Source organism: Hemitrygon akajei, unplaced genomic scaffold (genome assembly GCF_048418815.1).
Source record: "Hemitrygon akajei unplaced genomic scaffold, sHemAka1.3 Scf000085, whole genome shotgun sequence".
In the NCBI taxonomy this organism is placed as follows: domain Eukaryota; kingdom Metazoa; phylum Chordata; class Chondrichthyes; order Myliobatiformes; family Dasyatidae; genus Hemitrygon; species Hemitrygon akajei.
Genome location: NW_027331971.1, coordinates 3,044,169 through 3,070,459, shown reverse-complemented (window position 1 = coordinate 3,070,459; position 26,291 = coordinate 3,044,169). Strand labels below are relative to the sequence as shown.

Here is a 26,291-nt window from a genome sequence, read left to right as displayed (position 1 = left end):
CCGGGGCGGGGAGTCGGGGGAGGTGCAGGAGAGAGATCGCTGACATCGGGTTCCCATCGGTGAGTACTGACGCCGTAGGTCTGAGGTTGGCCAGTGATCCCGTTAACTTCCCCGAACTGTCGTATTTCCATGTATACGGGCTCCGCATGAATGTACACCGCACTCTCCCTGCAGATCCCAGGAAGCAGCGACCCAGGCCGTCTGTTTCCGCGCAATAAAATGGAAACAAAATAAAATTGACCTCCGTACAAAACAGGTCACGTGAGGCTGCTTACCCCGGCCCCGCTCCCGCACGGTGACGCAACCATTCACTACGCATGCGCATTGCCCCGACCGGCGCTCGGTTTCTTTCCGTTCTTTGTCGAAGCGGGTCGGGATCGGGAGTCGCCCCGTTAGAAAGTTGGGAAATAGTTGGAGTGAGAGGGAATGTGTCCGGAACTACCTGTTATGCCTCTGTCAGACCGAGTTGCAATCAGTCAAGGCCTGGTAATGTGTTTCCAGCAGCCCAGCTCTTCTGAAGTAGTTTTAGGTCAGTTCTGATGTCTCCTTGCTTGGCTGTGTCACGTCATAATCATCGCAAAATGGGTTGATAATTTCCTCCCTTTAGAAGATGTCTAAGTGTTTCGTGCTCCAGTGATTGCAGAAATGTGGAGTTACCATGAACTACAGCAGCATGTCATTGATGCCTCTGGCTATGCAAGCTGCAGTGATATACTTACCCTCGAGTTTACCGTCCTGCAGGCCTCTGCTGCGAACAAACTCTTTTGCAGCAAAATGTCCCAACACCGCATTTCTTTCAGCCGTAACTAGCAATTGCCAACCAATAATTTACATTTTCATATGCCAGACATCATGAAGTACATTTCTATGAATTAAATTGTCAGAGCTCATGGATATGTGATGAAGCAGAAGTTGGAATTGGCAGGAAGTTATGTTCCATTTTGATCCTGTACCAAAAGGATGAGTTACACCTGAACTTGAGATGAGCAAATCTCTTTTCAGGCAGGTCTGCTAGAGCTGCCTGGGTCGGTTTAAACTCTGTTGGTAGTGGGATGGGAATCAGTGTTAAGTCAGGTGATGGAGCAGTCGATGTAAAGGTTGATTCAATGTTCAGAGAGACTGTGGAAGGATCGGTTGTAGACAGGGCATCATGTAGTCAGTTGGATGGGTTGAAATGTGTTCACTTTAATACAATAAGTATTCCGAATAAGGGGAATTTAGAACCTGGTTCAGTACATGGATGATACATGTTATCACCATTACACAAACTTGACTGTTATACAGACAGGATTGTCTGTTTGATGTTCCAGGGTTTAGATGTTTCAAAATGCATATGGAGGGAGGCAAAAGGGTGACGTGTCATTGCTAATCAGAGATGGTATCACAGCTGTATCATGCAGGGACCATCTACAAATTCGATGTGGGAGAAAGAAAGTCAGGAACGGAAGGGAGCAACCATTCTGGGAGTGTACTGCAGACACTCCCCCACCCCCCCACCCCCCAAATGTCTATCAGGACAATGAGGAGCAGAAATGTTCGCAGCTTTTGGAACGGTGCAAATATCACAGGTTGTTATAATTGGTGACTTCAACCTGTATCACTTTCCAACTCCATATTGCAGAATGTTTAATTGGGGCAGAATGTGTTATGTGTGTTCAGAAAGGATTCCTGATCAAGTATGTGGGTGCCCTACTGGAGGCCATTACTGTATCAAGAACTCGGCAGTGAAGCTGGTCAGATGACAGCTGTCTTGGTGGGTAACCTTTTTGGAGATATGCCTTTTATCATGGTCATGGACAAGGACGGGCAGATGATATGGGAGAGTATTTAATTAGTGGATGGATAATTATGATGCTATCGGTCAGGAACTTGGGAGTGTAAATTGGGAAAATAATTTCTCAAGGAAATGAAAATTAGAAATGTGGAGGTTGCTTCAGGATCAATTGCAGGGGGTTCTGGATAGTCCCTCAAGACACGGAAAGAATATTGTGATAAGTAAACTGTAGTTCACAAGAGATGGGAATGTGTCATCGAGGAGATAAAACATTCTTTAGGTTTAGAAAGCAACATTCAGGCAAGTTGCCTTGAGAATTATTAAGTAGCTAGGACTAAGGTTAAGAATGTAAGAATGGACTTAGAGGTAGAACAGAGCTTGAAGCCCAAGGCATGTATGATCAAGGAAAGCACCAAGGCTTTGGACAGGATGCAGGGAAGAATTCCAAGGGTGCTGCCTGGATTAGAGATCTCATCTTATTAGGTAAGTTTCAGTGGCTGAGGATGAGGTGAATTGACAGAGGTGCATAGATAGAGTTGACAGACAACACCTTTTTCTCAGAGCACCAGTGGCTAATACCAGAAGATATCTATATAAGGAGTCGGACTCTATATGACGCAACAGAATAGTACTGTGCTGTAGTGTTCTCTGTTCTCTAGTTAAAACTTCTCTGTATATTAAAGCTACCATATATACTTCAAATATTAACTATTGCTGATATCATTGATGCACCAGGTATCACTGGACAGGCATACAGACAGGGTGTAGAAGTTGATGTTAATGGGGAATGCTTGGTCCCTAAGCCAACTGCTGCTCAGATAGAGGGGATGGAGATACTGTCATATTAGCAAAGTATTCATCCTCTCTCTGACTCACTGCTTGTGTGTAATTTAGAGCATCACCAGTAGGGGGAGCTAACCTTCACCGGGACCATAGTGTAAACAAGAGAATGACAATCGTCAATCAGAACAGAATGGACTCAGGTATGTTCACTGGGATCTTTATAAATAAACTTCTGTCCTATTGGTTCACATGTAGCCAAAATATCAGAGGAAGAAACATACACAGGCACGAAGGGGGCACTGTAAAGTTTCATCAAACAGGGTTATTGATCTCACTGGGAAGTGGCTTTGAGTAATGGATCAATCAAACAGTTAAAGTGCAGGGACCTGACACTGGTAGTGGTCGAAGCACAACAGTCACCATGCAAAGTTTCAGCTGAGTGAAAGAAGCAGGAGATCCTGAGTCAGTGAAGCACAGAGAGGTAAATGACAGTGGTTCTTGTGAGTGCTGTAACAGTCCAGGGAAGTCTCAGGGTCTGTTTCACCTCTGGACAGGCCCGAATGTAGAAGACATCTCCATCTTTCGTTTATAAAAGTCAGTGCCAGTTGATTGGAGCACTTCTGTGATTTCAGAGTTTGTGTGAGAGCAAAGCATTCCAGGTTTTTGAAGAGCAACTTTAAGTTTCCTGGTTTTTTTTTTGTCTGCTGCACAGTGTGCATGAGGGAAGTTTCTGAAATCTGTTTACTGTCATTGAGGTGAGAACATTGCCAGCAGTGGGAACGGCCTCAAAGCAGAGACAGCTCGTTGCAGATAAACTTGTGGTCTGTTTAGATGTTTTAATGCCCCAGTGAGTGTCTGGGCTGAGGACCACTGGTGAGCGTGGGCTTTTCAGAAAATCCTTAAGCTCCTTTGATGCTGACTGAAATGGCCCAGGGTGTTTGAGAAATATAAACCAGCAGAAGACAAACATGGAAACTATCGGGACAATGTAATGTCATTGATGTGTAGGATTCAATTGAATCCCATGGCATTTCAACAGGGTAACTAGAGTAGGTAACACACAAAATCCTGGAGAAACTCAGCAGGTCAGGCAGCATCTATGGAAGGAAATGAGTAATCAATGTCTGGGCTGAGACTCTGAAACAAAAGATGTGCTCATTCAATCCAATCTCCTGTAATGGAAATATTCAATCCCAAGCAATATCCTACTAAATCTTTCCTGCACCTGCTCCAGTACAAATACATCCTTCCTGAGGTATTGTTACCAGAACTGCGCATGCTATTCCAACTGGCCCAACCAACAGTTTATAAAGTTGCCAGAAGTGCTCCTGCATGAGTTCTCTGCCGCAGCTGTTGACATCAGACATGTTAGCAATAGCTTCCTCACATTGTCTACCTGTGCTGCTGCATTCAGTGATCTTTGTTTCATTAGAAGTTCAAAGTTCACTGTAAATGTGTTATCAAGATACACCTATGTCACCATGTACAATGGGTATTACACTGCCAACGAGGCACAGCGGACAGTATCCTGACTGGTTGCCGCACTGTCTGATTTGACAGCAGCAGTGCCCATGAATGGGAAAGCCTGCAAGAAGTTTTGGACACAGCTCAGTCCTTCCCCATCATTGTGCTATTGCAGAAAAACAGCATCTATCAACAAATCAAGTCAAGTCACTTTTATTGTCATTTCGACTGTAACTGCTGTACATAGTAAGAATGAGACTTTTTTTCAGGACCATGGTATTACATGACACAGTACAAAAACTAGACTGAACTATGTAAAAAAAAAACAACACAGAAATAAACTAAACGAGACTACAGAGCTACCCAGGATACCAAATATGCCCATCATCCAGACCATGCACTCTCCTCACTGTTGCCATACAGGACCCTTTGGTCTCACACTGGCAGGATCAGGAACAGCTTATCTATCAGGCTCCTGAAATAACGTTGTTCACGATAGCACCAAACTGATCACTGAACACAACCTACGAAGGACCCAATGACTCTTGTTCTCACATCCTTTATTTATTTATCTGACTATTTATTTATTAGTTTGCTGTATTTGTAAAGTTTGTTGTTTGCAAATTGCAACACACACAAAATGTTGGTGGAACACAGCAGGCCAGGCAGCATCTATAGGGAGAAATGCTGTCAACATTTCGGGCCGAGACGCTTCATCAGGACTCTTTGCAAATTAGTTGCTTGTCAATCTTTGTATGTAATCTATCATTGATTTTATTTGTCCTATTCTTTGTTTTACTGTGAATATGCAGACAGTACATTGTCCATACATTGAAAATAAATTTACTTTGACCTTTGACGATTGCAATGGGGAAAAAAAATCACAGGTTACTGGCCTCACTGATAATGCATGGTGGCCTTTTAGGAAGAGAAACAGTGAGAGGCCATCTCTGTATATTTTACAAATCCAGATTATGCAGCAGAGTGAATGAAGGCACCACAAGATGTAAAGATCTGTATGATTTATAGTTATTTGATTAGATGTGGGTGTCTCTGTGAGGAGTATGAAGTAGATTTCTGAGGGTAATTTGGCATCATTCAGGCCACTGCAGGAACCAGCTTTTCCCCAAGATTTCCCTGTTGAGTGGATCTGCAACCTGACTTTAAATTCCCAGGAGTTCTAATGGGAACCCGGCATAATCAGTGACCAACTGTCTCTGTCTCTTGTCAGCATTGTGATTGTGTTCCAGGTGGAGTAAGATAGATTACAGCATGAATATGGCCCAACTTATTCATGCCAATGTAAATGACTTTCTGAACTTGTCCCTTTGTTCCTGCAGTTTTCCCCAAATGTTCCTCCTGCACTGAACTGCTTCTATCCAGTTTCCAGCCAAAATATTCTCAAGTTAATAAATAAATATTTGTGTTTACAGCCTCATACCCATCATCCTCCACGTGACAATTTGCCCTTTTTAAATGTCTGCACTCATGTTTTACTCTCCTCTACCCTGGGAAGGTCACCCAATGCGGATATGACCCAAGTGTGTAGTGAGAGTCACTGAAATGGGTCGATATTTCACAGACTTTAATGCCAACACTGTCAAAGGGAAAATAAAACAAACTTTAGGCCAAACAGGGCTGTTAGCTGAAACTCTCAAGTGGTGAACAATGCCTACACTGTGGCTGAAAAGAACAACTAAAAATAAACCGAATATTGCTAGCTTTAGAGTCAGTTGACCCAAAGGTCCAGTTTCTCAGGCAAAGCAGAATGTAAGCAGGCAGCAAAGCCTCGCTGTGTTCAAGTCTCAAGAAATAATACAACAATGAATGGAGTTAAATACTATCACAATGAAATAATAATTAGCTGACAGTGCATGTTCACGAGCGCAATTGCTGTATCTGCTGCGGTGCTGAATCCATGGATGTGACAGGGCCCCCTCTCCAGGCACAGCCCCTGAAGCACCACAGACTTGTGTCCGATGGAAGTCCCGGATGAGGATCTTGTCCAAGATGTCCTTCAGTGATGCTAGTAGATAAATACCATGGTGTGCATTACCAATATTGGAGCCAAGGACTTCCGTGCAGAGACAGAAACAAGAACTTATACACAGGTCGCTCGACCAAGTCACACCGTGAGACGAATCACTCAAAATGAGGACCCTCCAATTGGAGCTAATCAGTCACCTGCTTCAACAATAAAGCTAACAGAATCTCTGAGCCTATCAAAGTAAACTTAAACAGAAAACACCAGGAGACCGTGTTACAAAGAGCAAGTCGCTTGACAAAAACACAAGGAACTCCAAAACCATTAATAACAGTTATTAAGCAACAATTAACCAATTCAGGTGGTCTAAAAACCTGAGAGCCCAATGCTCTGATGCCCTGCACAGGCCTGAAGTCACTACAGAACCCCCCCCCCCCTCAACCCTGGAAGACCTGAAAACCTGAGATCTGGGGAAGACTTGAGAGACCTAAGGAACTTCAGAGGGAGGCTTAGGGAACTCAGGAAGCAGGGAGACTTGGGATCCAGAGAGACTAAGAGACCTGGGAACCCCAACATACTGAGTCCGAGGAATCTTCAGAGATCTAGGAACCCCAGCAGACTGAGATCAAGAAACCGAGGAGGAGGCTTGGGATTCCTCAAGATGGGGAGGACATTGAAAAACCCGAAACACATTGAATAAGCCTTGGAAATGATCGGAAAAAGAAAACCTTCAGGAGCATAAAGAAAAGATCTTGGGAAACCTTGAAAGCATGTAATTTGAAACAAAGAAGGAACCTTTCCAAATCTTGCAGTATTTTGTCTTTCACATTTTTTTTCCAGAGGCAATTAAGATATGCTCTCAATTTGACAGAGCTAGCTAAGCTAGCTGGTTCTCTGTAGATGAAAGTTCATTTCTCCCAGTCTGTACCATGACTTTCATCAAAAGTTTGAAAATATTCTTAATAGGGTTACTTTACTTGTGCATTTGGACACTCAAGCCAGGGATCAGCTTTTGGAGCAGGGTTCTCCCAGAACTTAGACTATAGATTTGAATGATGATTTGTTCAATCGATTGATAAGCTTGCTTGAAGCGCTCATTTGTTATGCAGATCTGAGTCACAGGACCACAAAGCTGGGAACCTGGGTACCTGTGACTTGAAAAGCTTGGAATGGATCCCGAAGGAACTCAATGCAGACTAGAGTATCTCGGAACGTAGACTTGGGACTCTGGGATTGTCGAGTCACAACATGCACTCGGAATAAAGGTACCCCTCTCCTCAAGCCACTAATGCCAAAATGCCACTGTTCAAACTTTGCTGGGTCCATTACAGAATCCGAATCAGAATCATGGTATTACTTGGCAAGATGTTTCTGTCTCCAATGTGACAGAAGGGAGAGTTTATACATAGGAATTCCAATGGAACATTGTTGCCTCGACAAATTACTCTGACCAATGAATCTCATGGCCAAGGTCAGCTGCTCTCTCTCTGCTGGGACCATCTTTGTGTGGTCGAGACCACACTGTCCCGGCCGATCCATCATCTCCTTTATAACCCAGTACCTCTACCTGTAACAGACTTGTCATTCTCCTCTACACTCTTTCCTAGAACTGTACACAAAACTCTCTCAGTGAGGCTTTGCCATGACCTGTATAGTAATGATGTTGATCATCATTCAGGGGATGGGATAGGTCCCAGGGGACCAAACAGCATGGGTCTCAAGGTAATAGGACTCATGAGGTCTTCAGTCTGTTAGCCAGCGGACCAGACAGTGTGTGACACTACAGATGCAGAGAATGTGATCTGGTGGTTCGGACAGGCTGTAATCCGGTAGCTAATCTGTGTGTGACCCAGGAGAACTGGACAGTGTGTTGCCCGGGGTGCTTTTTATTTGTGGAAGATGATCCCAGTGATATTTCCTGGTATCACCTGGTGTTGTGCCACTAATATCCCCTAGTCATCAGTGTGTTCACCTACTGAGAATCCGGTGATTAGTACTGCTGACTATCCTGTTCTCTTTCTGGGAGTGGATGTGTCTAGTCACCGGCTTATCCGGATGGTCACTGGCTGGAAGTGTGGTTCACACTCACAGCACAGTCCCACTGCAGATCTGGTCAGCCAGAGTCTCGGCTCCACTGCAGACACCAATTGTGAATCCTTATTCTTCTCAGCATTAATTCACTCCAGTATAACCTGCAGATCTCCATTTATTTCAGGTGGGAAATTAAATCGGGTACAGCGAGTACTGAAGAGATTTTTGCTGGGTAGCTCTTCGAGGGAAGATGATCGGGAAATGGGCAGTAAGTTACCAAAGCAGCGTCGGAATGAGAGCAATGTCCCAATGGAAAGCGGTCCAGCCGCGGAAGAGGTGGAGCAAAGCCAGCCCAGAGATAGTGATGTCAGAGACACTGATCAGGACCCTGGGACCAGCACAAGTGAGGCGACTGTCTGTCAGCCCAGAGACAGTGGCGTCAGAGACACCGATCAGGACCCTGGAACCGGCACAAGTGAGGCGACTGCCTGTCAGCTCGGACGCTCATTAAACACAGAATTGTCAAGTCCCAAACAAGGAGCAGGTGAGTGAAATATGAGGGTAATGGGTTCACAGAATGAGGTGGGGAGGAGGGAACATGTGTGGCCTTGTTGGAAGGTCAGACAGAGAGGAGAGAACCTCCTCTCCCACCCATTACTCCCCAACAGGAAATGTACTTCCTGCTCTGAAGATTTCCAGGACGTGTATTGGAGGAATTACAGCTGCCCAGATGGAGAGAGTATTTCCAGGATGTGAATGAAGGGAATGTAGCCGTCGGATGGAGGGGTATCTCTGGGAAGCGAGTATCAGTGGCAGACCCAGAACTACATTGCCCATCCAACATTGAACTGGGTGCATGGATGGGGTGGGGGGAATGGTTTTTGGTGAAGTGGTCCTTCTGCTAAAGTAATGGCCAAAGCATTGTGGAGTTGGTTTTATGTCCCGTGCTGGAGACTGGGACAAAATCTGTGTTTGTGGCTGAATACAGCTGAACACTGAGATTGGAGAGGTGATGAGCTCGCTGAGTGTTGTGAGGGCAGTGGAGATGAGGGATATTTGAGATGGTGGTGACTTTCTCCTTTTTATATTCGCAGACTCAGCGTCTACGATTTCTGATCTCCTGGCACAGTGGGATGATTATCGATTGTACCAACTGACAAAGTTCTACAGGGACAGACTGAAACAAGCGATTGAAGAAAGGGTTGAAAGACTTGGTTGGATGTTGACAAAGGTGGGACATTTCAGTAGAGAAGAAAATGAGGTGAGTGTATTTAGTGTACTGTCACAGAACTGCTGGTATACGAGGGGATAAATTAAAATTAATCTCTTACACGTTCTAGCAGATCTACATGGCAATGGAGATTTTGATCTCTGACTTGTCTTCAGCAGGTCCGGCCTCCGCTGTAAAAGCTGTTGAGATGGGGACACCTATAAACTGTAGATTCACAACTGGTGTGGGAGCAGTGGCTGCATATCTGCTCTGTTGAATAGGCATTCAGTCTAATATTTACTTCACACCTGGTGAGGGCCATTGTTCAAATTCAGTTGTGGTGTTTAATCCAGGATGAATATTAAAACAATGAGATAAAGGAGCAGAATTTACCCATAAGGTCCATTGAGTCTGCACCAGCATTTCAACATGCATGATCCATTTCCAAGTCAGCTCTAATCTCCTGCCTCTCCCCGTATCCATTCGTGCCTTGACTAATCAAGAATATTTCACCCTCTGCCTTAAATATACCCGATCACTTGGCCTCCACACCACCTGGTTCACCAACCTAAAGAAATTCCTCCTCATTTTGTGTGTAAATGGATGTACTTCTGTCCCGAGGCTGTGTTCACTGACCTTAGACATCCCATCATACGAAACATCCTCTCCACATCCACCTTATCTAGGCATTTCAACATTTAGAACATAGAACAATAGAGCACAGTACAGGCCCTTCAGCCCACAATGTTGTGCCGACCCTTAAACCTTGCCTCCCATATAACCCTCTACCTTGAATTCCCCCATATACCTGTCTAGTAGTCTCTTAAACTTCACTAGTCTATCTGCCTCCACCACTGACTCAGGCAGTGCATTGCATGCACCAACCACTCTCTGAGTAAAAAAACTTCCTTTAATATCCCCCTTGAACTTTCCTCCCCTTACCTTAAAGCCATGTCCTCTTATATTGAGCTGTGGTGCCCTGGGGTAGAGGCGCTGGCTGTCCACTCTATCTATTCCTCTTAATATCTTGTATACCTCTATCATGTCTCCTCTCATCCTCCTTCTCTCCAGAGAGTAAAGCCCTAACTCCCTTAATCTCTGATTATAATCCATGCTCTCTAACCTAGGCAGCATCCTGGTAAATCTCCTCTGTACCCTTTCCAATGCTTCCACATCCTTCCTATAGTGAGGCGTCCAGAACTGGACACATTACTCCAAGTGTGGCCTAACCAGAGTTTTATAGAGCTGCATCATTACCCCTCGACTCTTAAACTATATCCCCCAACTTATGAAGGCTAACAATACATAAGCTTTCTTAACTACCCCATCTACCTGGGAGGCAACTTTCAGGGATCTGTTGACAGGTACCCCAAGATCCCTCTGCTCCTCAACACTCCCAAGTATACTGCCATTTTCTTTCTACTCTGCCTTGGAGTTTGTCCTTCCAAAGTGTACCACCTCACACTTATCCGGGTTGAACTCCATCTGCCACTTCTCAGCCCAATTCTGCATCCTATCAATGTCTCTCTGCAATCTTTGACAATCCTTAACACTATCTACAACACCACCAACCTTTGTGTTGTCTGCAAACTTGCCAACCCACCCTTCTACCCCCACATCCAGGTCATTAATAAAAATCACCAAAAGTAGAGGTCCCAGAACAGATCCTTGTGGGACACCACTAGTCAAAACCCTCCAATCTGAATGTACTTCCTCCATACGACCCTCTGCTTTCTATAGGCAAGCCAATTCTGAATCCACCTGGACAAACTTCCCTAGATCCCATGCCTTCTGACTTTTGGAATAAGCCTGCCATGTGTTACCTTGTCAAATGCTTTACTAAAATCCATGTAGATCACATCCTCTGCACTACCCTCATCTATATGCCTGGTCACCTCCTCAAAGAACTCTATTAGGCTTGTTAGACATGAGCTGCCCTTCACAAAGCCATGCTGAGAGTCCCTGATCAGACCATGATTCTCTAAATGCCGATAGATTCTATCTCTAAGAATCTTTTCCAACAGCTTTCCCACCACAGGCGTAAGGCTCACTGGTCTATAATTACCCGGACTATCCCTACTGCCCTTTTTGAACAAGGGTACAACATTCGCCTTCCTCCAATCCTCTGGCACCATTCCCGTGGACAACGAGGACATAAAGATCCTAGCCAGAGGCTCAGAAGTCTCCTCCCTTGCCTCGCTGTACAGCCTGGGGAATATTCTGTCAGGCCCCGGGGACTTATCTGTCCTAATGTATTTTAACAAATCCAACACCTCTTCTCCCTTAATATCAACATGCTCCAGAAAATCAACCTCATTCATATTTGTTCTCACCGTCATCGTTCCCTCTCTTTGATGAATACCAAAGAGAAGTATTCATTGAGGACCTCGCTCACTACCACAGCCTCCAGGCACATCTTCCCACCTTTATCTCTAATTGGTCTTATCTTCACTCCTGTCAACCTTTTGTTCTTCACATAATTGAAGAATGCCTTGGGGTTTTCCTGTACCCTACTAGCCAAGGCCTTCTCATGCCCCCTTCTTGATCTCCTCAATCCCTTCTTAAGCTTTTTTCTTGCTACCCTATATTCCTCAATAGACTCAGCTGATCCTTGCTTCCTAAACCTCGTGTATGCTGCCTTCTTCCACCTGACTAGATTTTCCACTTCACTTGTCACCCATGGTTCCTTCACCCAACCATTCTTTAGCTGTAATAGTATCTGACCAGTAATGTCATCCCTCTTTCCCTTTTTCCCTCATATCTATCCCATTTAAAGCACTGAAATCCAGGAATATTGAGAATCCCTTCCTGCCCTGGTGCCAGCCAAGTCTCTGTAATGGCCACTACATCATAATTCCATGTATGTATCCAAGCTCTCAGTTCATCACTTTTGTTCCTGATGCTTCTTGCATTGAAGTACATGCACTTTAGCCCTTCTACCTTACTACCTTTACACCCCGTATTCTGTTTCTCTTTCCTCAAAGCCTCCTTATATGGTAGATCTGACTTTACTCCATGCACTATACTTGCAGCTCTCGCATGACCTTTGCCCTCCTCCAACATTCTGGTACTCTGGTTCCCCTCCCCCAAAATCTAGTTTAAACCCCCCCCCCCCCCCCCAGAGCAGCAGCATTAGCAAACCTTTCCGCAGGGATGTTAGTCCCCTCCAGTTCAGATGCAATCTGTCCTGTCGGAACAGGTCCCACCTTCCCTGGAACAAGGCCCAATTATCCAGAAGCATGAAGCACTCCCTCCTGCAGCAACTCCTTAGCCGCATATTTAGCTGCATTATCTTCCCATTTCTAGCCTCACTAGCATGTGGCATTGGTAGCAGTCCTGAGGTCCTGTCCAACTTTGCACCTTACTCCCTAAACCATATATGTCAAACTTAAGGCCCGCGGTGGAATTATCTTTGGCCCGCAAGATAATATCTAATTACTATTAAAGCTGGCCCCAGTAATCAAAGCGCCTATGGCGTATGATATGGCTAATGCTGAGTTTATTCAGGTACCAGGTTCTCAGCGTTTTTAGTGTTTATTCGGCAGTCTTATTCGGCAGTCTTCTTCATAGGAAACGGAATTTGTAAAGTGAAACACTTTGTAGTTATAGCAGAGTCTGAGACACATGAGAGCAGGCTGAAAAAATGTAGGCAATGAAAGCTGCGTTCGCACGCTTCCGACTGATCCGGCCCGCATGAAGCTGCATTTTGTGCAATCCAGCCCGTGACCTAAAATGAGTTTGACACCCCTGCCCTAAACTCTCTTTGCAAAACCTCCTTCTTCTTCCTTTCCATGACATTGGTCCGTACATGGTCCACAACATCTGGATGCTCACGCTCCCTCTTGAGAATACTGACTCGATCTGAGATATTGCGGACCCTGGCACCAGGGAGGCAACAGACCATCTGGGATTCTCGATCTCTTCCACAGAACCTCTTCTGTTCCCCGAACTATTGAATCCCCTATCACTACTGCTTTCCTATTTTCCCTCCTTCCCTTCTGAGCTGATTCTCCAGTCTCGAGGCCAGAGATGCAACCACTGCAACTTGTCCCTGGTAGGTCATCCCCACCAACCATATCCAAAACGGTATACTTATTATTGGGAACGGCCACAGGGGTGCTCTGCTCATTCTGTCTATTCACCTTCCCTCTCCTGACAGTCACCCAGCTACCTGTCCCCTGACTCTTAGGAGTGATTATCTCCCTGTAACTCCTGTTTATTTCTGCCTCTGCTTCACAAATGATCCGAAGTTCATCCAGCTCCAGCTCCAGCTCCAGTTCCCTAACCTGTTTTTATCAGGAGCTGCAGCTGGGTTCACCATTTACAGGTGTAGTCATCAGGGACAATTGTGCTCGCACTGACTTCCCACATACTGCAAACAGAGTAACCGAGTGCCCTAACTGTGGCCTCCCTTACCTACTCCTAAGCTAACTAGATTACCCGGCCTTACTTCACTGGGAGCAAGCTCGTCCTCAGTCTCTGCTCGTCTAAGCCTCTCAAGCCAAAGCCTTCCTACTCTGTCTCCCACTACTCCATCGCCTGTTCCGTTAACCTCGCTTTTTAAACTCTCCCGGTGCCTCACGGGCCGCAGTTGTGCCCTGTTCAAACTGCTGAAGAAATGACTGCCCCTTCTCAATCTGCTCGCTTTTTAAACTCTCCCGCTGATCTCAGAGGCCGACCTTCAACCGCTTGCGCAGTTGTGCCCTTTCAAACTGCCGAAGAAATGAAAAAAAAGATAGGTTTCAATGAGGTCACCACTCATTCTTCAGAATTCCTGTGAATACAGACCAGAGCCATCAGACGCTCTTCGTATGACAAGCCTTTCAATACCAGAATCATCTTCATGAACTTCTTTTGAACCCTCTCCAATGTCAGCACATCCTTTCTTAGAAGAGGGGTCTCAGCAGACCTTTATAAAGTCTCAATGTTTTATCTTCGATTTTATATTCTAGTCTTCTCACAATGAATGCTGACATTGCATTTGCCTTCCTCACCAATGATTCAACCTGCAAATTAACCTTTAGGGAATCCTGCACAAGGACTCCCAAGACCATTTGCACCACAGATTTTTGAGTTTTCTCTCCATTTATAAAAATGGTCGACACTTTAATTTTTAGTAACGTGCGTGACCACACACTTCCTACACTGTATTCCATTTGCCACTTTGGCCAATCTCCTAGTCTGTCCAATTCCTTCTGTAGGCTCTCTACTTCTTCAAAACTACCTGCCTGTCCACCTACCTTTGTGTCGTCCACAAACATCACTACAAAGCCATAAAATCCATCATCTAAAGCATTGACATATAAAGTAAATTGATGTGGTCCGAACCCAGATCCCTGTGTAATACCAGTAGTTATTGGCAGATAAGCAGAAAAAGCTCCCATTCTTCCCACTCATAACCTACTGCCAAAATAGCCAAAGCAAGATTGCATCTGTCCTGTAATACCATGGGCTCTGAACTTGTTAAGCAGCCTCATGTTTGCCACTTTGGTAAAGACATTCTGAAATTGCAAGTACGTAACAACCACTGAATCTGCTCTGTCTCTCCTGCTTGTTAATTCTTCAAAAAATTGCAATCGGTTTGTCAGACAATTTTTTTCTCTTTAGGAGCATGGTTCTACAGCCTATTTTGTAATGAGCATCCAGGTACCCTGAAACCACATACTTAACAATCAAATCCAGAATCCTCCCAGCTAACTAAGATATATTTTTCTTTTTTCTTGAACAGTAGAGTGATATTTTCAATTTTACAGCGCTCCAGAACCATGAAAGAATCGATTGATTTTTGAAAGATCATTACTAATACCTCCACAATTTCTTCAGCCTCATCTTTCAGAACTCTGGGGTGTAGACCACCTTCCTGGTGACTTATCTACCTTCAGTTTCCCAAGAATGTTCCCCTTAGTGATGGCAACATCACACACTGCTAGTCTCTTCCACATTGAACACTGATGCAAAATTCCTGCTCAGTGTGTCTGCTATATCCTGTCCCCATTCCAACCTCGACATCATCCTTTCCAGCATTCTGATATCAGTTCTCACCTCACCTTTATGTGAGAAGAAACTATTGCTATTCTCTTTAATACAACTGGCTAGCTTGCCTCTGTATTCCATCTATTCCTTCTTTATGATTTTTTAGTTGTCTTCTGTTCATTTTTAAAAGCTTCCCATTCCTCTATATTCCCACTATTTTTTGCTATATTATATGCCATCTTTAGCTTTTACGCTGGCTTTGATTTCCTCTGTCAGCTACGGTTGCGTCATCGTGCTTTTGATATACTTCTTCCTCAGTTAGATATAAATATACTGAGCAATTCTGAATTGCAGCTCCTCCGTCATCCAATCAATTTTGGCCAGCTCCTATCTTACGCCTTTGTAATTCTGGGAGCACGGAGCGCAGAAACAAATATCACTGTGATACCTTAAGCTCTCTAATCAATTCCGGTTCATCGAGCAACAACCCTGATCCCCTAATGTTGCTCTATCTCATAGCTGCTCTGGATGCAAATTATGTGTCCCAATCTACCTACATATTGAAATCCCCCTTGCTTATCATAACATTGCCTTGTTGACATGCATTTTCTATCTCCCATTGTAATTTATCGACTACATGCATACTACCGTTTGATGGTCTGTATGAACTCCCATTAGGATCTTTTTACTCTTGCAGTTCCTTATCTCTACCCACAACGATTCAATACCTTCCAGTCCTATATTAACACTTTCTAATGATTTGTTTTCATGTTTTACCAACCGAGCCACGCTGATCCTCTACTTACCTTTCCATACAATGTTAAGCTCCTGCTATAATCTTCTTTCAGCCATGATTCAGTGATGCCCACAACATCATACAAATTCATCCACCTTATTCCTTATAGTATTCCTTATATTCACCCTTTTTGATTTTGTCCACCTTTTATGTTGCAATTCAAGCGGTTGATTTCAGTTTTGCTCTGTCATCAGCCTCTCCTTATTTATCAGCTACATTAGATTAACTTAGATTAGATTAGATTCAACTTTATTGTCATTTTGCCAAGTACAGATATAAAGCCAATAAAATGCAGTTAGCACCTAACCAGAAATGCAAAAAATAGTGTTATTTACAAAATAACTGTAAATAAAAACTAAGTGCTAAGCACACCAATATAAAGTACTGAGACAGTACAATATGGGTGCAATACTGCTTAGCACTGTGATGTGAGGATCAGCAGGGTCACAGCCTCAGGGACAAAGCTCTTCCTGAGCCTGTTGGTGCGGGAGCGGAGGCTCCTGAAGGGCCTACTGGATGGGAGGAGAGCAAAAAGTCCATGGTTAGGGTGAGATGCATCCTTGATAATGCTTTTCGCCCTGCCCAGGCAGCGTTCATGGTAAATGTTCTCAATGGTGGGCAATTGGGTGCCGATAATCCACTGGGCGCTACACATTGCCTCTGTAAACCAACTACCTCATCCTCAGCACTATCACTCCGGTTCCCACCACCCTGCCAAATTATTTTAAACCCCCCCTGAATAGCTCCAACTATCCTGCTTGCAAGGATATTCCATGTCCTCTCGTTTGCTTTTGTGCTGGCTTTGGCATCCTCTTCAGCTGTGATTGCGTTTAGAATACTTCTTCATCTTTTGGATGTGTGCATCATAGCTTCCGAATCACTCCCTGAAACTCCAGCCTTTCTGATCTGCTGTCATCCCTGTGAGTGTTCTCTTCCTATCAATCTTGGGCCAGCTCCTCTCTCATAATTCCCTTTATTCCACTGTAGTACTGTTCCATCTAAATTTATCTGTTAGGGTGAATTCTATCGTATGATTACTGACTCTTCAGGGTTCCATTACCTTGAGCTCCCTAATCAATTCTATTTCAATATCCACACCCATTCCATAACTTCCTTTCCCCTGGTGGTTTCAACCACAAGCTGCTCTAAAAAGCAATCTCGTCAGCATTCTATAAATATCCTGTCATGGTCTTCAGCACCGACCTGATTTTTCAAAGCTACGTGCATATGGAAATTCCTCTGACTATATTTTTAAAAATTTATTTTGACATTGTCCTTTTTACATGCCTTTTCTGTCTCCTGCTGTAATTCGTAGCCAACATCCTGGCTACTGTTCAGTGGCCTGTATATAAATCCCATCAGGGTCATTTTAATCTTGCAGTTCTTTTTTAACTCTACCCATAAGATTCCACATTGCCTGACCCGATGTTAGCTGTTTCTAAAGATTTTTGGCAACAGAGCCTGCACAGGCCCTGAGCTGACCTATGCTATGTATCTTGGATGTAAGCACCCAGCTATGATCTGCTTTCAGCCACGATTCATTGATGTCCGCATCATACCTAACAATCTCTATATACACACACACACACACACACACACTCCCCCCCCCCCCTTTACATTAAACCTTTCTTCACTTTCAAGGCGTCTGTGAGAGGTGTGATGGTACGGTCTGTATTTGCTTCAGCAATGCCTGAAGCTCAGTATCATACAGTGTCACGTACCCCGTGACTGGATTACTGAACCAGCAGAAATGGAGCGATACGTTGGAGTCCGGTGGTACTGTAACTAAAAGTGTTTATTAGTAACTAAGTAATACAATATCAAAAATGCAAATATACATATATAACAGGTTAGCAATGACATATACAGAAGTGTGGAAATAGGAATCAGAACCAAGCTCTGTTGAAGTCTAGGGGTAAATGAATATTCTTAAGATAATGCAGAGTTCAGTTCAGTTTGGGTTGAGGTAGTTGCTGTTGTGACGTTGGAGAGAGAGAGAGCGAACGAGAAATGAGCGGAATCAGCAGCAAACCTTCCGTTGTCTTCTTGTTCCTTTGTACTGTTGTGGTCATCGATTATGACCCTTCTGTTCCCGGCCAGACCGTTCTTCAGTGCTGGACTTGTCACCCAGCCGAGGACAGACACACACACAAGCCCCCACTGGCCTGCCTTCACACACTGTGAGCTTTGGACCGATTCCCCCGAATCGATCCTCCAAGCCCCCACCTTCCTGTGGGTGCACAACACTCGTTCAGTGTCCAGTGGCGTGTCTGCCTGTGTCTCAGCAGACTCGTCTTTTATCTCCCCAGCCGGGGTTCCAGCCATCCATCAGCTGATCATGTCCATCAAACTGGGCCACTCCCTCCTGTCTCAGCAGGCACCTGGCATCACTCTGCTGTGTCAGCAAGGATTCACACAAGCAGGCAAAGTCCTTGGGAGTAAAGTCAACAATCAACGAAGAAGCCATAATTTTAAATCCTTGTGTCTCTCTCATTATCAGCATGTGCAGCATGGCGCCTCTCCCCCTCGTTATCTCTCCCTCTCGTTAGCAGCATAGTTCTCGGTGGGGGGGGGGAACTCTGGACCCCATCTCCCCATGGTTTTCTCATCACACATAACATGCAGCATGAGGTGGTGTTGGATGGCTGCAAATTATTCAATGTTATGAATCGATCAAACATCGTTTGCTGCATCATACACTCTGCAGTGTATACCATCTGTAGCAGGCACTGAAATTCAGTAACAGTGACAGCAACCTGCAAATCCATCCACCAAGAACAATGCAGGGGGCAAGTTGGTCACCACCATCTGGTGCATTCACTTCAAATCTCAGCCCATCCTGACTTTGGGAGATCTCACCATTCCTTCCATAGCACTGGGACTTAAACCTGGAGTTTAAACCACTCACACCTGTATATTTTATCTTGGACATTATAAATCGCTGTCGTCGACTGAAGGGACAAATAGGGATGGACAGACAACAGTGGGCTTGTCTTGGTAGTTATTAACCTATACATTTTCAGATATATTTCCCACCGATCTACGTCCCAGGCCACATGGAATGCCTGTTGCTCTGAGTGTTTCCTGTTCTGATTACTGACACACTACAGCTTTGGAGAATTCAGTTGTCTTCCTATATCTGTGAGATTCGATCCACAATCCATTTTCGTTCTCTCTCACTCTCCCTCCCTTACGTTCTCATTATCACATGTCAGTTTACTCTGCTCTGTTCCCACATCTTCTGCCGTTGCAGACTCCATCGGGAGTGTCCCCGGAACATTTTTTGCTGGATGAAAAAATAACATTCACAGAAGTCCTACCTGCACTAGCCCGCTGAGCTCATTGCTGGAAACGTGGTGTGGGGTTTTATATCTGCAGTAGTTGTGCTGAAAGAAAATATCTATCATGTCAAATATATTTCCATTATTACAGTATTATTGCTTTATACAGGTGTGTTGTGTCACTAATCTGATGTACCGTTGCACACTGCCAGATCAAGAAATTTAATCACATTGCATCTACTGCGGAGTGTCAGTAAAACCCGAATCTTACACTGTATTGATTTACAATTTCCCTCAATTATTGTTTCTCTGTTAATGACAGGACCCCGAGATTGACTGAGAGAATGAGCTGGCAGCCCAGTGACTGCAACTGTCCAGAATCTACCTGGACAATTTTCCTCCACATTCTCCATGTCTTTCTGTCTGCTACACAATAAATTCATTGTTTCCTTCTATAGAAAGTCACTGAGCTGACAGAGAAGGGAAACCGGACAGAGAGTTCCAGACTCTTCCTCAGTTTGGTGATGGGCAAAGGCTCCCGGTCCCGGAGGGTGATGTGGGAATCCTTTGTGACATGGAGGACTGAGTTACTGAAGTTGGACAGAATACTGAAGGAAATACAGGAGCTCGGTATGTTAAAAACACACACTGAACACAAAGTCACATTGAAATAAACAGTTTAAATCACATTAGCTCTGTTTTCATGAAAGCCTTTTTGATTTAAATAGGTCCTGATCCACAGGAGTACATGAGCATCACCCAAGGGTTATCTGAGTTACCCCCTCAACTGAAAGGTGAGTGATAAAATGGACAGTTCAAACCACATTTGCAATGTTAGACTGTGGCCTGGCAGAAACTGGAAATCAGAATTCACCATAACTCATTTGCAGATCTCTGGACTGAAGTTACAATTCAGAGAATCTCTCTTTGCTGCCTGAACATGCTGCAGTGTATTTTCTACCAATCCAACTGTTGGTTCTACTGAAGCCTTCTCTCCTTGTCCTAACGCACTGGGAAACCCACACACCCCACACAGACCCCTGATGCGCTGATCACTCAGTTCAAGTGTCTTCAGCCCTTTCAGCTTCTGCAGTACCTTACCCTACGTCGTGGTAACTACACTCACTTCTGCCCCTGGCACTCTGGACATTCTGGTGTATTACAGGTAAGACCATAAGACTGAATTAGTCCATCTGGCCCACTGAGTCTGCTCCACCATTCAGTCATGGCTGATCTTTTTTTTTCTCCTCCTCAACCCCAATTTCCGGCCTTCTCCCCGTAACCTTGGATGCCATGTTCAATCAAGAACCTATCAATCACTGCCTTAAATACACGCAACAATCTTCCCTCCACAGCTGCATGTGGCAACAAACTCCACAAATTCACCACACTTTGGCTAAAGCAATTTCTCTGCATCTCTGTTTTGAAAGGGTACCCCTCTATTCTGTGGTTGTGCCCTCTTGTCCTAAACTCTCCCACTATGGGAAACATCCTTTGAACATCTCACCGGTGTAGGCCATTCAACATTCGAAAGGTTTCATTGTGATCCCCCCTCACCCTTCTGAATTCCAGCAAGTACAGACCCAGAGCCATCAAATGCTCCCCGTATGATAACCCTTTCATTCCTGGAATCATCCCTGTGAACCTCCTCTGGACCCTCTCCAAAGCCAGCATATCTTTTATAAAATGAATGGCCTAAAACTGTTCACAATGCTCAAGGTGAGGCCTCACCAGTGCCTTATAAAGCCTCAGCATTTCATCCTTGCTCTTGTATTCTAGACCCCTTGAAATGAATACTAATATGGCATTTTGCCTTCCTCACCACTGACCGACAAGTTTTCCACTTTCTTGCCCATTCTCCTAATCTGTCTAGGTCCTCTGCAGCCTCCCTGTTTCCTCAAAATGACCTGCCCCTCCACCGATCTCCTTATGATCTGCAAACGGCAACAAGGCCATGAATTCCATCATCTAAATCATTTATATAAAAAAAAGTAGTTCCAACACTGACCCCTTTGCAAAACCACTAGTTACTGGCAGCCAACCTGAAAAGGATCTTTTATTCCTACTGTCTACCTCCTACCAATCTGCCAGTGCTCTAACCATGTTGGTAATTTCCCTGTAATACCATGGGCTCTTAACTTGGTAAGCAGCCTCATGTGTGGCACCTTGTCAAGGGCCTTCTGTAAGTCCAAATATACATCCACTGCCTCCCTTTTATCTATCCTACTTGTAATCTGCTGAAAGAATTCCAACGAGTTTGTCAGGCAGGGTTTTCCCTGAAGGAAACCATGCTGATTTTGTACTATCTAGTCCTCTGTCACCAAGTGCTCCATCACCTCATCACCTCATCCTTAACAATTTACTCCAACATTTTTCCAACCACCGAGTTCAGGCTCACTGGTCTATGATTTCCTTTCTGCTGCCTTCTTCCTTTCTTAAAGAGTGGAGTGACATTTGCAATTTTCCAGTCCTCTGGCACCATGCCAGAGTCCAATGAATTTTGAAAGATCATTTCTAATGCCACCACAATCTCAAACACTTCCTGTTTCATGTATGGTCAAATACAATGGCAGAATATGGCATTAATGGTAAGACTCTTGACATTGTGGATCAGAGGGATCTTGGGGTCCAAGTCCATAGGACGTTCAAAGCAGCTGCGCAGGTTGACTCTGTGGTTAAGAAGGCATACGGTGTATTGGCTTTCATCAATCGTGGGATTGAGTTCAAGAGCGATTGTAATGTTACAGCTATATAGAACCCTGGTCAGATCCCACTTGGAGTACAGGTATCCCCCGCTTTACGAATGTTTGCTTTTACAAAAGACCTACATTAGTAGGTCTGATGATGAAGGGTTTCGGCCCGAAACGTCTTCACTACCTCCTCCCATAGATGCTGTCTGGCCTGCTGAGTTCTGCCAGCATTTTGTGTTTTTATTTATTTCCAGCATCTGCAAATCCATTCGTGTTACCTACGTTAGTAACCTGTTTTCACATTACAAAGAGTATTTTCGCTTCTCCAAAAAATTAATGGTTCTTCACTTTACGCCATTTCGGCTTAAGAAAGGTTTAATGAAGATTTACAAGGATGTTGACAATGTTGGAGAGCAACATAGTCTCCTTGGAGTGACAGAAGATGAGAGGTGACCTGATAGAAGTGTATAGGATGATGAGAGGCATTGACTGTGTGGATAGTCTGAGGCTTTTTCCCAGGGCTGAAATGGTTGCCACAAGAGGACACAGGTTTAAAGTGCTGGTGAGCAGGTATAAGAGGAGATGTCAGGGGTAAGTTTTTTATGCAGAGAGTGGTTGGTGAGTGCATGGAATGGGCTGCCAGTGACGGTGGTGGAGGTGGATACGATAGGGTCGTTTAAGAAACTTTTGGACATGGACATGGAGCTTAGAAAAAAAAATAGGGCTATGAGTCACCCTAGGTTAGTGGTCACCAACCATTTCAAGCCTGAGATCCCCTACCTCGGCCTTAGCAAAAGGCAAGAAGGACCCCAGATCGATTAGTTACACGCATGTGTGCCGGGGCAGAAAAGACCGGAAGTAAAACCCCACAAACCGGAAGCAGAAATCATTTATAAACACCAGGAGTACCTACCCTTTTTTTGCACCGTGGACAGGTTTATTATTGACAATATTCTTGCGGACTGGCCGCCAGGGGTGGGGGGGGGGGGCGGTACGGGGAAGTGTTAAACACGACCGGACTACACCGATACTCAAAGCAGGTTCCTTATGTCCAGTCTATTCTGCAATTTAGTTTTCGTGGCTCTGGGCACTTAGCTTCTGTCCTGCGCTGCTCACATTTTTTCCGCTGAAAAATCTCAACGAGTTTGTCTCTAAGTGCGGGGTGCTTGGACTCAAGGTGCTGAAGCAGTTTTGAGGGCTTCATTGCCTCATTTGACAGCCTCCCGCCTGCCTGCCGCCAGCTGCCTTGGCCAGGTGTGGCTGTTCCCATACCGGGGCCAGGGTGGTTGCAGTCCGGAGCAACCGACCAACCGAGGAGTGCGACAGGACATGCGCCCGCCACCCCCCCCCCCCCAGTAGGATCTATCAGCCAACAAAAGTTTGTTTCAGTAGATCAGTAGATCGAAGCAAGGTAGCTGCTCTGCTATTTATGAAACCCTGAGCCCAAATTAGGTCATCTGCAAATATTTTACACCGGGTTCCCCATGAACATTCAGTGTGCTGGTACTGGACTGGTACCAACAGCACTTTTCACCAGCCGCACAAGGCCAACCAATGGTCCCTGACGTGAGGGTGACACTGCGTTTAGGCGACTGGTGGCCTCCCATGGGTTCAAGTTCAACAGTGGGCATGACAGGGGATGAGGAAAGGTGCAGCTGACTCATATTGTTTCCTCGTGGCCCGGTGGTTGGGGACCACTGAATTACACTGTGTAGTGTGGGGGGAGCTACACGCATGCGCACTGGGCAGAAAGAATGGAACTAAAACCCTGCAACCCGGAAACATCTCTCAACAGTATTTGTGTATATATTTTTCTTTTTTTTTAGGGATCTGCTGGGAAATTCTCAAAGATCGACAAGTCGATTGCGATCGACGGGTGGACAACCACTACCCTAGGTAATTTCTAATGTAAGGACATATTCAGGTTTGAGGTCTGCAGGGCCTGTATTGTGCTGAAGATTTTCTATGTTACTATCAAACTGTTAGGGATGCAGAATCAGAAAAGATAGCAAATATGGTTCTCAAGGTATTGTATCTAAATGCTTGTAGTATAAAAAAAAGTAAGGTGGATGATCTTGTAGCAACCCTACAAATTGCCAGGCATGATGTTGTGACCATCACTGAATCGTAGCTGCTTGTAGTTGGGAGCTGAATGTCCAAGGTTACTCGTTATATCGGATGGGTTATGAAGGTAGACAGAGGCAGTGGTGTGGCTCTACTGGTAAAGAATGTCATCTAATCAGTAGAAAGATGTGACATAGGATTGGAAGATGTTGAATCCTTGTAGGTTGGGTTCAGAAACTGGAAGGGTAAAAGGATGTTGATGGCAGTTACATACAGGTCTCCCAACAGCGGCTGGGAGGTGGACGACAGATTACAACAGGAAATAGAAATGCATGTCTAAATGGCAATGTCATGGTAGTTAGGGGAGATTTTAACATGCAAATCGATTGGGAAAATCAGGTTGGTAATGCTTCTGAAGAGAGTGAATTTGTTGAATGCTTAAGAGATGGCTTTTTAGAGCAGTTTGTCGTTGAGCCTGCCAAGGAATCAGCTATACTAGATTGGGTGTTATGTAATGAAGCGGAGGCGATTAGGAAGCTTAAGGTAAAAGAACCCTTTGGAACCAGTGATCACAATATGATTGTGTTCAACTTGAAAGTTGATAGGGAGAAAGTAAAGTCTGGTGTAGCAGTATTTCAGTGGGGTAAGGGGAATTACAGTGGTATGAGAGAGGAGTTGGCAAAAGTAATTTGATAGGAACTGCTGGTATTGATGTCAGCAGAGCAGCAATGGCAGGCGTTTCTGGGAAAAATGAGGAAGGTGCAGGACATTACTACTACTACTACTACATCGACCCAGGCCTAGGCGGCCGGATTTGGGCATGATGACGGACTCTCCACTTCTCCTTCTCCCTCATCAGTGTGTTCAGTTCACCTACATTAGCTGCGCCACTGCCTTCAACAAGCGTGTTGACCATAGTCTTGGGAGGGCACCAAGGGTTCATCCTCCCATGCTTGGGCTCCCATATGATGACTAGGCTAAATGCACCTCAGATGGTAAAATAGTACAACGATGGATGACAAGGGAAGCAAAAGATGCAGAGAAATTACTTCAGTCAGAGGGTGATAAATCTGTGGAATTTATTGCCATGAGCTGCAGTGGAGTCTAAGTCATTGGGTGTATTTAAGACAGAGATAGATAGGTTTTTGATTAGCCAGGCCATCAAAGGGTTTGGAGTGAAAGCAGGGGAGCATGGATGACTATAAGTATGGGTTAAGCCATGATTGAATGGCAGAGCAGACTCGATGGGTCGAATGGCCTACTTCTGCTCCTATATCTTTTCATATCCTCACAAACAAGAGAAAATCTGCAGACACTGAAAATCAAAGTGATACACTCAGAATGCTGGAGGAACTGAGCAGGCTAGGCAGCATCTATGGAAAATAGTACAGTTTATATTTCAGGCTGAGACCTTCTTCAGGACCGTTCTTGTATCCAGTACTCTGGAAATAAATGGTAAAATTGAATCTGCCTTCCTTACCACCAGCTCAAACTGCAAGTCAACCTTTAGGAAATCCTGCATGAGGTCATTTTGAACTTCTGATTTCTGAATTTTGTCCCCGTTTGGAAAATAGTCTATGCCTTTATTTCTTTCACTAAAATGCAGGATCATACACTTTCCTACGCTGTATTCCATCTGACAGTTCTTTTCCCAATCTCCAAATATCTCCAAGCACTACATAGACTCCTCTGCAAACCCGGCTACAAAGCCATCAATTGGGAGGGTCGTGTTCAATGTCCATTTAGGAATCAGATGACAGGGGAAGAAGTTTGTCTTCAGACTTCTGAACCTCTTTCCTGAATGTGACAATGGGAAGAGAGCATGTCCTGATGTCCTGGGTGATATTTGTCTGTGATAATGGACGTCACTTTTCTGAGCCATTGCTCCTTGAAGATATCTTGGATACTTGGAGACTAGTACCTTAGATGGAGCGGAGTAATTTTTCAACTTTCTGGAGCTTCTTTTGACCCTGTGCAGCACCCCGAAACCAGACAGTGATATGGCCTGTCAAAATGTTCTGCGGAGTGCATCTGTAGAAATTTTTGTGTGTTTTAGCTGACAAACCAAATCTCCTAATGAAATACTGGAAATCTCTGCTTTCTTTATAGCTGCATCAATGTATTGGGACCAGGTTAGTTCTTCAGCGATCTTGACACCCAGAAACTCTCTCCACTTTGGATCCTTCTATGAAGATTGGTTCATGTTCCTTCATCTTACCCTTCCTGAAGTTCAAAATCAGC

General features: G+C 44.6%; 1 protein-coding gene across 1 annotated transcript; it reads left to right on the top strand.

Annotated features, from left to right (window-relative positions):
• On the top strand, positions 1-26,291 carry LOC140722699 (uncharacterized). Its single transcript, XM_073037396.1, has 9 exons — positions 1-59; positions 2,669-2,757; positions 7,115-7,270; positions 8,221-8,580; positions 9,131-9,297; positions 19,755-19,926; positions 20,025-20,090; positions 23,813-23,882; positions 26,160-26,291. The coding sequence occupies exons 3-9, from the start codon at positions 7,195-7,197 to the stop codon at positions 26,185-26,187; spliced, it is 939 nt and encodes a 312-aa protein (XP_072893497.1). The 5' UTR covers positions 1-59; positions 2,669-2,757; positions 7,115-7,194; the 3' UTR covers positions 26,188-26,291.

Coding starts and splice junctions, on each gene's coding strand:
- LOC140722699 (XM_073037396.1), top strand. CDS start 7,195: ATGCAGACTAGAGTATCTCGGAACGTAGACTTGGGACTCTGGGATTGT. Junction 9,298..19,754: donor TCAGTAGAGAAGAAAATGAG/GTGAGTGTATTT, acceptor TTCCTTCTATAG/AAAGTCACTGAGCTGACAGA. Junction 20,091..23,812: donor GTTACCCCCTCAACTGAAAG/GTGAGTGATAAA, acceptor CTTTTTTTTTAG/GGATCTGCTGGGAAATTCTC.